The following is a 14,075-nucleotide window of genomic DNA, read 5'->3' on the forward strand; positions in this document are numbered from 1 at the left end:
ATATTATATTGAGGTCGATTTCTAACCGCATGAGATGATTTTTTGCAACAAAAAAAACAAGGCTATGAAAAAGGGATTTCGGGCAGCTTGTTGCTGCCCATTTCGGGTAGCAAGGGCAGCCCCTCTATTAAAAATTAAAAAAAAAATTGTTGACCGGAATCCGGTTACGGAGCTCCGGCGACGGTAATGACGACTAGGGTTTCCAAAAGTATTTTGGAATATCAAAGTGTCATTGGCCTTGAAGTTGTTGGGCCATTAGATGACTAATACAATTTGTGAATTTAAATGGGCCAAAATATTTTTGGTTAAAAATGAATTTTTGGGCCCTTAAGTTTAAATCCACAAAAGTTGTACATATTTTCTCATTAAATAAATAATTGATGTTGGACTTTAATTATTTATAGTAAATTGTGATTTATAAGAAATTCGGTTATAAATAAATTAATTAGAAAGTAGACAAAGGAGTTTGTATATTTTGTTAATTTAGTTTATAATCGTGGTGGTTAGTGATTGGATCAAGATATATAATATTGGATCAATTAATTATTGTGATAATTAATTGATGGTGTATGATATGTGATATTATGCATGAAGGATGATCAAAAGCCCAAGTTCAATTTGCTAGGTGTATGCTAGGATATTTTGTGTTGAATGATTGTAATAATTATCAATTTATAAAGTGAGGAAATGGCACATCATTCTCCTTCAATTTTTCTCTCATTTTTCTTCTTCAATTGTTGAGGAAAGAAAACACTTCTCTTTGAAAAATCCTTTTATTTTTCTAGTGCAAAATAAGAGGGGTTCTAGCTAGTTGATGGTGGGCCTAATTTTTGAAGGAAGGAAGCTTGAAGATAATCTTGCTATCAAGAGCTTAGTTGTATATCAACTAAGTTGGAGCCAACATCAATCTTTTAAGATTGATAGGTATATTTTCATAAAACACCTTATGTATGACATATTTCATGTTTTTCGTATTTGCTACACACTATAGTGGTTGAGGTGCTCGGTTTTCTTGCTGAAAAACAATTTTTAAAACTTCCGTTGCGCTAAAGGGCACCTTAATCGATCCTCTATCATTGATGGTGTGATTCAAGTTTCTTAATTCCCTCGCAACAGCTTCCACAGATACATTGAGGTCTGAAATTATTGAGTTCTTCCCAGATAGTTTTGAGTTTTGTAAAGTATGTGCTCATCGTCATTAGTCCCTGTCGGTGATTGATCAATTCACGTCTCAACTGGAAGATCCTCGGTCCATTGCTATGTTGAAATCGTTCCTTGAGATCTTGCCAAATGTCCAGAGCAGAGTCTGTGAAAATTATACTTGCCGATATCTCCTTGGAGACTGAATTGAGTATCCACGATGTCACAATGCCATTGTTGCGTTTCCACGAGTTTAACAGCACGGAATCATCTGGTTTCGGAATTGATCCATCAACAAAACCTAATTTGTTCTTCACCGATAGAGCTATGATCATAGCACAATGCCAGGATGTAAAATTATCTCCGGTCAGCGGTTGAGAAACGAGAACGAGCCCTGGGCTGTCGGAGTGATGTATGTAGTAGGGACTCATGGAATCCTCAGATACATTTGTCACTGGTGCCATTGCTGAATATGAAGAAATCGAGCAGATTATTACCTTCAATCAGCGAGATCCAGCTAACCTTCAATCCGTGAGATCCAATCGAATCAGCAAAGAGTTACTGCATATAGATCCCCGGAAGACCTGGTGGTGAATCTCTGAATCGGAGCGTCAATTATTGAGTGAGCGGAGCGAGAATTGCTCTGATACCATATTGGATTTGGGAGAAAAGCTTCCCGTAGGGATGAGCTTCTGTATTCTCATTTATGACTTTTCTCATGGGTCTGTACAAACTATATATACACGTGTAAAACAAGGCTTTACAACTAAAGAAGTAATTAACCGACTAACTAATCTAACCAACTAACTAAAAACTAACTGTACATGCTAATATCGTATTTAAAGGTTGATGACAAATATAAATTATATTTTTTTCAAAATTCTTCATTACCTAATATATATGAAAATTACTTTATTGTAAAAAAATTACATATTCGCATCTTTTGTTTTCAAATGAGCTAATAAATATCCATATGAAAATTTTTAATATAATACATATATAATTTTTATTTTGATTTTAAAAAATAATACAATTCCAAAAAATATGAATTTTTTTTAAAAATATCTATAACAAATATATATGTTATAAGCATGATTATTTCATTAAATTGTATAACTAAAAAATTATATGTATTTGCTCGTAAAATCAATCATCAATCAAAATCCTTAATATTTAATTCATAAAAAAAGATTTAATGAGCAATAAAAATGCATTAAATTGTTTTATACTGTAAAAACAATATATGACATAATATTTATAATAAATATAATTATCATTGATTAGCATCTGTCAAAATATCAGAATTTTTACATATGATATTTAATATCTTTATTTAATTATTTTGAAATCAAACTAATTAATTCAATAAATACAAAAAAAAACATTTTTTATGATTTATTTCTTTGTTATATTTCAAATTTTAACATTGAAAATCATATCAATAGTTTAAAATCTATATATAATAATTATTATATAAGTTTATTTGATATTTTACCTTATAATCTTATTTGAATGTGTATTCTATTACATATGTTGATTTATTTATTATTTTAAAACTGTATTTAACAAGAAATTAATAGTCATCAATGTTAGTCTACGAAATATCGATATATATAATTTATTATTTATGATATAGAATTCTAAAAATAAAAAGTAAAAAAATTTCCATTAGAGGTTAAATTAAATATTAGGAGTTATATTTTACTATCAATATTACTATTTCATTTGTTTTGATATTGTTTTTTTGAGTTAGCCACGAGACCTGGACGCTAATCAAGTTCTTAATCATCATTGGGACAATTTAGTTCATTATAATAAACAGGGTCTAAATTTTTTTTTTAATGCGGAACGTAATGGAATACATTTTAATATACATGTCAGTATTAAAGTACAAGTCTTGTACTATATACAATCATTCAAACTAAGGTTTAACAACTAAATATCAAGTGTCCAAACCCTATCTCTAATCAAGTCCGTGGTCTCCACTCTAATCACGATCTCTCTTTATCTCCTCGACCCCGATCCTATCCCACCTGTTGTTATGCACACATACAATCACGACAACAGTCGGATAATTCCGGTGAGAATATAATTCCAGTATAAATCAACGGACATGCAATCATATAATCAATATAAAGCATGAAGCAGATATCAGATATATATCAAAATCTGAAACATAATTAATGTCAAACTATCAATCATACTCGTGACTCCACGACTCAGACTAGACTCAATCCTAGTCTAGGGATCCCGATTTTCAGATGTTGGTATTCCTATATCGAACATCAGGAATAGAAGAAAATCCAATTCTATCCACTTCGATATAACCAAACATCCGGTGTCTTGACCTATCCGTCACAGACTGTGGCACTATCGCCAATACTTTATCTTGTGACATCGTGCAATGTGCCCGTGGCGATCCCACCACTATCAGGCACTTCTGTCACAAGATCACTCGTCTAATACTCGTCTAATACATGCTTCCTATAAATCAATAGAACATCATATAAAATCAAATCAATGCATATAACAACAATAAGTATGTGATTTAGGGAAACTCAAGTATATCCTACTTGAGTCGATCTCCCAATACCCCATTGACTTATACCTTTCTTTTTGTAGTCTCAGTCTGAAGAAATAGAAGTTCTGAATTCAAGGCAGTCAATACAATCTGAAATGTCATATCGAGAATAAAAAAATCAATATTCCACTCAATTCAATACTCAATCTGATCAATATCAATCTACTGATGTTTTGACGGCATAACAATACAATCTCGATAACCCCGTCAATTTCAACATCATAGATATAATACCACAACTCATAAACGATATCCATATAACTCACAATCTCAACAATAACAGATCATAATCTCAAATCTGTATATCTCAATCATATCAATTTCATAAACAATATGTTCTTCGATCTGACTTCGAATATACGATTACTGATATCACCATAACACATAATGATAATCAAATCACAATTCCTCCAATACATAAATTTCAAACCTTGTTAGAAATCAATGAAACTTACATCCTTGTGTAGCTCTTGACGAGGGGAGCTCGGAACTATGCTCGGATCGAAAAACGGATGGCCGGATCTTGCAAAATCAAATTTCTAAGATACAAGGAAGCTTGAAGATGCTAGCCATGGAGTTTGTCTCGTTCTTGATGCTCAAAATCTGAATTTGATGGAGGGGTTATACGTTCAAATGCATGGCAAGACATGTGTCCCACTCAAATTCCAATATTAGCACTTTAGCCCCTGAATTTTTTACTATTTGCAATTCAGCCCTCAATAACTCTTTTTAATTCCATTTCAATCATAATTAATTACAAAAACCGTGGAATCTAATTCATTATTCCAAAATTCATAAATTAAATAATCTCGAATTATTAGATAGAGAGCCCATCTTTTCGAAATCCTTATTGAGGGATGTATACTAGTTTATTTTAATTGCATGGTCCATTTGTTTTTTAATTTATATAAACTTATAATATTTTTTTAAAAAATAATTTACTAAAAAAGTTATATAAAATTATAAAATGTGATTCACATATAACGTGTGAGCAATGATTACCAGTCCATACGATCCAGCTACAAAGCAGTAGGCAAGCCTCAGTGGGGACCATCCATACATCTAAGCCCGAGACTTTTTCTCCTCAGATCGGAGCGCACCTTTTTATTTGGTAGGTAAGATCGCCAAAGCATATCATCAGATTTTGCTACAAAGGAAGGAACTCGAAGTGAAAGAGCACCCTCTTGTGCAAGACAACGATAGTTGGCCCTCTATCATCTTCTATCTGATAGACTTATATTTTCAATTCTTAACTGTTCCTATAGTTTTTCACAAATTTTTTTTCATCAAAAAGCCCAGAAATAAATTTTTTGTAAAAAAAAAAGTACATCTCATAAATTTTTTTTCAAGAAAATTTATTTTTGATAAAAATTTGAAAAACTTATTATATTTTTAAAGATAAATGAATATCGACTAGATACATTCATCGTTTATAATATGAACCTGACACATGATGTATCTTATTATACATGTGTGCATTCATAAAGGCTCTAAACAGTCATTCTCAAATACATCAGAAATCATATCTATAGATGAGTAGACAACATATTTCAAGTGAAAGGCTCTTTTTATGTTCTCAAAATCATAGTATCCTTGTTTTTCCAGCCATGTTCACGATCTGAATCAAATTCCTTCTTTTTAGACGGTATAGTGCTGTTGGATGGTTTCGATGTCGAGCCCCTTAAGCTTCACGACTGAGTCGACATGGCCCTTCAAAGTATGCAGCTCCCGAAGCCTAAACGAGGACGACAACATGTTTTGTCTCAAGTCACACTCTTCATTTTTTATCAAGAAAAATTTAACTTAAGATCGGTCAGAAGCAAAATTTGAATTTACCTTGCAATCTCGGCTCTCCTTTTCGCTTGTTCTGCGATCTCGGACAGTTCTCTGTAATTGTTCTTCTCATTGGATACATTAGTGGCTTCTTGTGGTTGTAGTCCATGTAAAGTTCTCTGAGCCAGAGCCCATTGAGCTTCTCTCTCCTCTTTCCCATAATCTTTTTTAGTCGTAAAAGCAGTCTGTTTGATCAAATAAGGTTAGGAAAATTCGCTACGCGTTTGCTGTTGAACAGAGAATTTTAGCATACCTTGTTTTCATACAAGTTCTTCCAAGCATTCCCACTTAAGATATAACGGATAGCGAATTTGATGAAGTCTAGTGGAATGTAGAAGACCACACTATAAATCCAGATCACACCTGCCCATCCCCAGCCGCAGCCTTTTATTCTCGCAAAACCCCAGTTAGCATATACAGCTAGTAGAGTTGCAACCTACACAACACAAGTGACTCAATAGCACCTATTGTTGAATCGGTTTCGAGTTTAAGGGTGAAGAGAAAATTTATGATACCGTCTGGGCGATCACAAAAGCAGTCATCAGCAGGAGACCAGGGCGTTCAGAATAGGACCAGCTTCGTGATCTGGTAACGAATATGAGGGCCTGGCTAACGATACTCACTTGCAAGTAAAGAGCAGCCATCATTTCATGATCACTGTCTCTAATGTCTTTTACTCCAAACTTGTCCTGCATTTGGTATCATGGTCTCAGGAATATTATTCAATCGGTTACTTCTGCATACCTATAACAAATAGACAGTGCAAATTTTACCGGGAAGAAGCTCGTTGTGTGCATCAGCCAGAAGAATATAACAGTCATCATTGCAAGGTAGCCTCCGATTACTACTCCTGTGGAAAAGATTTCTTTGAGTTTCCAGCTATCTGGCAATGGAGATGGCTTCACTCTATCCTTCGAAATTGTCATAATTGTACCTTAAAAAATGGACATTCATTTATTGATCGATCAGAAGACATTTCCAGAAAGGTGGTTGCAGATAAATAATGAGAACCAAACTCGAAAAGCTTGAATCTCACCATCATTGAGAATGGCAATGATCAAAACCATGAATGGAGAGAAATCGAACTTCCAGATCAAAGCAATAAGCATGAAGCCAAACTGTGAAAAACCGACAGAACATGAAAAAATGCACAAGACATGGAGCCATCAAATGCCATATGGAAAGTGGCTACTGTCTATATGTTTTTGCAAGTACCACAGTTAACTTACCACGATGCGGATTGTGATAGAAACTGCATAAATCTGTGGGAGAAAAAAGAACAAAGATATAAGCATTTGCAATTTCGTGGATCAACAAGTCTAGTCTTAAAAGATAACTAACAGTGTAATTCTTCATTCTCTGAAAAATAGCTCTACTTGTCAGCACGGCACTGATGATAACACTAAGACCAGGTTCAGTCAACACGATATCAGAAGCACCTCTGGCTGCATCGGTGGCATCAGCAACAGCAATTCCAATGTCTGCTTTCTTTAGAGCGGGGGCGTCATTAACTCCATCTCCAGTCATTCCAACAATGTGCTTACTCTCTTGCAACTTCTTCACAATTTCGTATTTGTGTTCTGGTTGCCAATAAGAAACGTATGGATTTCATGTTTCAGTTTAAAGAACGTGTCTCAAAAACAGAATACCAACATACCAGGGAAAACACCAGCAAAGCCGTCAGCTTTCTCTATAAGTTCTTCCACGGGAAGACCAGCTATAGATTCATCTTTGTGTTGGCCGAGTAAAGAAGCTGATGGATACATGTTAACTCCCATTCCAAGCCTACGCCCAGTCTCCTTCGCAATGGCAAGTTGATCACCTAGAATTCAATAACACATATCTGAAGTCGTACATCTGAGGTTGCACCAAATCATCAAAGGCGGTGAAACATTTACTTACCTGTAATCATTTTCACATTCACGCCAAGATGCAAAGCTCTACGGATCGTCTCTGCACTGTCGTGCCTCGGAGGATCGAATAGGGACAGAAGTCCAACAAATTGCCATGGAGAACCAGGGCTTTCCTTCGATTTCTCTGGAACTTCCTAAAAACATAAAACGTTTACCTCAAGAACAAATATTTTGATTATAATATATTAAAATCTGTCAAATGTTTCGACATAAACCTGACTAGCAACAGCCAATGACCGAAGTCCGCGTTCAGCAAATTTATTAATAACAGAGTGAACCTTTTTCTTGAAGTCTTCCTTGCAGTTGCACAGAGTCAAAATCTGAGTCAAATCAAGAGGAAAGTACATAATGTAATCAGTGTTTGTAGACTGAGAAGCAGTGGGTCAAGAAGGCTGAGAAAATGAGAGAATACTTGTTCAGGGGCGCCTTTGCTAGCTCGATGCCAATTCCCATTGGAATCAATGTAAGTCAAAGCCGTCCTCTTGTCCACAGGGTTGAAGGGAAAGAAATGCACCTCTCTGATGCCAGCTCTTGCCTAAAATCAAATGCAAGTCATATCAGTACACTCGTTATGCAGGAGCCTGATTTATTACATGGCTACATTTGAAATAGCAGATACCTCCTTGGGATCAGAAAGTGTACCAACTATGGCACAATCGATAGCGTCTTGATTTTCGGTTCTCGATGCCCTTGCAGCAAGAAGCAACACATGATCCGAATCGACTCCCTTTGCAAATACCTCAATCAAGCTTTTGTCAACAGTCAGCTTATTGAGGGTTAGAGTCCCGGTTTTATCACTACACAGGACATCCATTCCGGCCAATTCTTCAATGGCAGTCATTCTCTTCGTAATAGCACCTTGTTGTGACAGCTTGTGGGATCCAATAGCCATCGTTACAGACAAAACCGTAGGCATAGCAATTGGAATCCCTCCAATCAAAAGAACGAGCAGATTATCGATCCCCTGCCTGTACGCCCTGTGCTGAATTGGGTACATGACGATTATCTCAGCAAGCATGCCAACAGCTATGGAGCAGATACAGAAGTTCCCTATCGCAGTGAGTACTTTCTGGAAGTGCCCAACTTGATGAGTGCTGTCCACAAGATGTGCCGCCTTCCCAAAGAATGTGTGCACTCCGGTGGCGATGACAACTGCCTCAATCTCGCCTTGTTTGCAAGTCGAACCGGAGAAGATTTCATCATATGGATTCTTGGTGACCGGGAGGGATTCGCCAGTGAGGGCTGATTGGTCAACTTTCAAGGGGTCGCCTTCTAGAAGACGGGCGTCAGCAGGGATAATATCTCCTAGTTTAATGCTTATAATGTCCCCAGGAACTAGAATGGCTGCTTCTTGCTCACTCCATCTGCCATCTCTGAGGACCTATAATCATGACATCAACCAACCATCGAAGATTTTTGAACCTCAGACCTTTTAGCTGTAACATTATTTGAAGCTGTTTATTCTGTGAATTATACCTTAGTTTTGGGAGCAAGACCAGCCATGAGAGCTGCAGCAGCGTTTCCGGCATTGTTTTCTTCGATGAAACTTATGGTTGAGTTGATAACCAGCAAACAAATGATCCCAACGAAGTCTTGCCAGTCGGGGGGCTGTCCGTTGCCATTGGCGAGCACGATAGCCATCAGAGCTGCGGCTTCCATGACCCATGATAAGGGATTCCACATGAACCCAAGAAACTTGAGTATTTTGTTTTCCTGTGCGAACCAAAATCAACCAGATATTACTAATTAAGCTCTCTAAATTTTTTAACTACTTTTGCATGTTCTTGGTGTAAATATATATGATCAAAATTAAGAGGTAATTGACCTTCTTTTCTTCCAACTTGTTGGGTCCAAATATTTGAATCCTGTTGGCTCCTTCATCGGAACTCAATCCCTCACGGCTGCATTTCAGCTGCTGAAACACTTCTTCAATCGGAACTTTTTCCTGTTATAAGCCTTTTTTTGTAAGTATATGTGCATTAATTTAATATCATGGCAATTTAGGCCCACTTTTTTAAAATTAGTGCTTGTTATTCTTATTAAAATTAAGTTTCCCTTTTATAATTTTATTTTTATTTTAATAATCACACTTTTAATATATGAGGTAGATTTGTTTCTTGTGTTAAAATATTATTTATATAACGTTTTTCAATAAACAAGGTAATAAAATAAATTTTTAATAAAAACATATAGTACTTATTGTTTTACTATATCACTACCCCTGATATATATTTTGTATAATATAATAAGAGTTGGTCTTTTGTGAGACGGTTTCACGAATTTTTATCTATGAGACGGGTCAACTATACCGATATTCACAATAAAAATTAATACTCTTAGCATAAAAAATAATATTTTTTCATGGATGACCCAAATAAGATATATATTTGTCTCGCAAAATACGATCCGTGAGACCGTCTCACACAAGTTTTTGTCATATAATAAACATCACAAGTTATAATAAATTCGTAAAATCTTTTAGAAAAATAAACTTTAATAATAATTAAAAAAAATCCCATTTGGAAGACTTTATATACTAATATAACTACGAGCTCTATGCAGTCAAACATTAGGGTTTGGTAAATATTCAGTTAATGAGCCAACCCCCATTAATAACAACAATAATCATAATTTTTTTTTTTAATTTATGAAGAGCGATAATAATCACACTTTATTATCATTACAATTAGACGCTTATTAGACCATCACATATTATTTAAGATTATAATCCCGACTAATATCGATTTTTTTTTTAAAAAAATTGATGTTAGTCAAGTTTTGTAAATACTTAAAATTATAATCTAGGACTTCTCAATTTTACACTACACATGCTAGCTAGAAATTACGCATGTATTTTATATGTGTGTGTTTGTGTGCGTCCTAAATTTAGGAACAAACGCTTGTCATTTTATAACCAAAAGTTATAGTTGGTGATAACGGCGCAACTCAAATCTTTTTTAACTGTATAGCAACTCAAGCAACATGTTTAGATTGTTTTACCGAACTGGAATGATTATTACACCCAACAATCTCTCTCCCCATAATTGTACTCTTTGCGATCAATGAGAATTGAACTCGTGACCTTCTCTCGTATTCTAATTGTATGATCGAGCGTTTGCCGTTTTACCAAAAGCTATAGCTGATAGTAACGGTGTAACTCAAATCTTTTTGAATCGTATAGCAGCTCAAGCACCAGGTTTCGATTATTTTACTCAGCAGGAAAAATTATTGCACCCAACAGTACTCAGCATGGACAATTTTTGTACTCAACAATCTATCACCCAATAATTGTACTTCTTGCAATCAATGAGAATCAAAGCCGTGACCTTCGCTCAAACATCAATTGTAGGACCGAACGCTTGCCGCTTTACTAAAAGTTATAGCTGGTGGTAACGGTACAACTCAAATCTTTTTAAACAGTATAGTAGTTTAAAAATTACGTTTCGATTGTTCTACCTAAAAAGACAATTATTGCATCCAAAGTATTTTATATGATTTATGTCTTGTGAAAATAATCAATCTATTGTAGTATGCATGTTTCGAAGCAAATTACCAAGGCATGATTTCCTACGTCGAATGTTACGAATTTTAAAACATGGCTGTAATCTTTGTAGACTCCCATGAAATCGAGTAAATACAAATGTTACATGCACACAAAAGATGGATTAAAATCGAGCTAGCTAAAACCAATGCATATATACATATATACATATATACATGTGTGTGTGTGTGTGTGTGTGTAAATATTACCAGATCAACAGTCTCATTTTTTATCTCTTCAAGACTAAGGCCTCCCATGTTTCACCACCGCGGGGCGGCCGGAGATCACCTCCTCCTCGGTTATATATCGAGCTTGAATGAAACAAAGAGAGAGAAAGAGAGACGAGAAAACAAAGATGAAAATATATATATAAAATGCTTAATTCATATTGGGTTGTTGAATGGGGTGGGATGAATATATGTTTCAATCCCAGAAAAATGTGAAGCAAGGGGTAAAGGCATGCTTGGTATTTATATATAATTAGTACCACTCTACGAATATATTACCCTCCCTATGTTTCAAACCTACCTACCTTCAATACTCATGCATGCATGCTTATCATTTTTATGTTGATATATATATATATATATATATATATATATATATACACGCACGCGCGCACACACACACGAATAGTCGTTAACAATTATTAAATTCAATCGACGCCTTCTTTCACTCGTAATTCAACTTTATAACTTGCTAATTATTTCGACGAAAATAAATTTGTATTTTAATTTGAATTATATATATATAAATATAGATATATTTACTATTCTTTTAGTTAAGAATGCTAAATACATAGTACACGGCATGTATTAATTAAAAATGATAATTAACACCATTAAAAGTAAACAAAAAAATGTAAAAAATAAACAAAAAATTATGTGAATTATTCATGGTAATAAAATGGACCCCAACATGTTGTAAAATGCGTACATAATTCGATTCTTAAATTTTTACTCTAATCAACATCATTAAACATGTCTATGTATGAATGGAAAATGAGATAAGTTGAACATGTAGCAAAATATATTGATTGCAATTTAAACAGTGGACATGAAATCTCAAATCGCCAACTAAATGCCGATAAGTTATAGCTAATCTAGCGTCGAGATCACAAATATGAGAGAAGGCCGTCTCATATACAAGATTTAATTGTAACAAACATTTCCCCAACTGCAAAAAATAAAATAAAATTTACGTGTAGCTTTTTTTAAAAAAATAATTATTTTAGTAAAATTACTAATTTCCAAAGTGAATATATATATACCATAGAGTTGCATATATAATAAGAACTTTAAGAAAAACATATGTGGTTCTCTATTAATTGGGATTCAAGGAAATTTTTTTATAATATATATTTTATTAACTAGAAAGGTCATATTTCATTTTATTTAAATTCGAATGTTTTCTAATAAATATGAAATTAGACACTAACGTAAGATGTCTACGTACATAAATTGGTTTTGAACGAATCAGTTTCATTGAATGCCCGAATGCTCCTACCCGAAACCTAACTCTTTTCTATTTTTTTTTAAAAAAAAAGAAAAAGAAAAAAAACTTTTGAGAGTTTGTTTTTCATTATATTAACACAAAATTATATTCCTATGTACTACTGTACTTGCATCTAAAAAATAAAATAAAAATCAATTTTTTTATGCTTTTAGTTGACATTATAATTTGATTAACATTATAATCTTTTACTCCTATCTTGTAATTTGAAAATCAAATCGAAAGCCGCCTAGAACACTAGGGGTTTTACCAAGTTGATCGATAGATCGATCATTCGGTTAAAATTAATTATAATAGTTAACGTATAATTTGTAAACACATCTTCTCTTAATCTGAAAATTAGTCAGCGTGTTCAATTATGGTAATTAATTAAGCTACATAAATAAATATATTTGGGTCAAATCTTTGAATATGAAAAATTTGTTATAAATTTTTTTTTTATTTTTAAATTGTGAGTTAGACTAAATAGGTGCTGGCTAGTACTATATGCATCTATCCAATGGCCCTTTGGTTCAGGTAATACCAATACAACTTGGAATTTGTCTATTCGCTTGGCTCATAATTCACTAATTTATTACATAATTTATTGGGTTTTTTTTTTTTTTTTTGTCACAAACTGTACTCGATCGATACACATATATTTTGTGTGTCTGAATTATACTGTATGATGAAGAAGAAAGCTGCCACACTAGCTAGGCGAACTATATATTAACATTATACATAGAACCTAGAAATTTAGGCTGATGGTAAGAAAAGTCTCCTGATGGTAAGAAAAGTCTCTTTTATATATACATAATTAATTTAAGATTGCTTATGGAAGTCTTGTGGAGTATTAAACTAACCACAATTTATTAAAATATCTATCTGATCAATAGTGTTGTGTGTGTGTGTATTGGAGTCTTGGAAATGTGAAGGTATGTATATCGGAGAAACTCGTAAACCGCAGAATCTATCATGCTAAATCATTAAGAATTTGATCGAAAATTTGAGTGGAAGCGTATCTGAAGCCATAATTTTTGAATTCTTTTGAACTTGTCTTGATCTTCCAGATCTATGCGCTCTTTCTTTGATAAAATTCTTTAGTTTTCTATTCTGAACTATTTTCTTAATGGATAAAAGAATATGGAACGTGATGCCGCGTGATCTGAAGACCAATGATTCATATATAGATAATGTCTATTATTATTTTCTGATATTGCATAATTATTCATATATAAGCTCATATAAATAATATTTATATAACATGGATGCCCACGCAAGTGTACTTAACTACATTATTAAAAGCGCATTATTAACTAGTTGAGCAAATAATGTGTATATTATATATACGAGAGGTATAACTCTCATCCATTTATCGTTACTTGGATTGCATGCGTCTTGCTACGGTTTCCGAAGAACAAGATAATATATAAATTTTGGAAACAAAATATCCTGTTCGTTTGTTGCAGATTTCACTTGTGAATATTGCCACATGGAGACCTTATATTGTTCCACATTTTTGTGATGTAAAGAACATGGTGGATGGTTGGTATAAGCCCGAAATGTAGTGATTTTG

The 14,075-nt window shown here is 33.8% G+C and overlaps 1 protein-coding gene across 1 annotated transcript; it reads right to left on the reverse strand.

Annotated features, from left to right (window-relative positions):
• Positions 1-5,130: 5,130 nt before the first annotated feature.
• LOC142549491 (plasma membrane ATPase 4-like) lies at positions 5,131-11,457 on the reverse strand. The gene is made up of 16 exons (XM_075658458.1): positions 11,218-11,457; positions 9,293-9,412; positions 8,944-9,180; positions 8,087-8,848; positions 7,880-8,002; positions 7,683-7,787; positions 7,457-7,601; positions 7,212-7,376; positions 6,896-7,134; positions 6,784-6,816; positions 6,591-6,672; positions 6,328-6,488; positions 6,070-6,243; positions 5,808-5,990; positions 5,558-5,739; positions 5,131-5,456 (listed from the first exon to the last, which is right to left on the reverse strand). Exons 1-16 carry the CDS (start codon positions 11,263-11,265, stop codon positions 5,360-5,362), a joined length of 2,856 nt encoding a protein of 951 aa, XP_075514573.1. The 5' UTR covers positions 11,266-11,457; the 3' UTR covers positions 5,131-5,359.
• Positions 11,458-14,075: the final 2,618 nt, after the last annotated feature.

The sequence above is a fragment of the Primulina tabacum genome, chromosome 6 (genome assembly GCF_025594145.1).
Source record: "Primulina tabacum isolate GXHZ01 chromosome 6, ASM2559414v2, whole genome shotgun sequence".
In the NCBI taxonomy this organism is placed as follows: domain Eukaryota; kingdom Viridiplantae; phylum Streptophyta; class Magnoliopsida; order Lamiales; family Gesneriaceae; genus Primulina; species Primulina tabacum.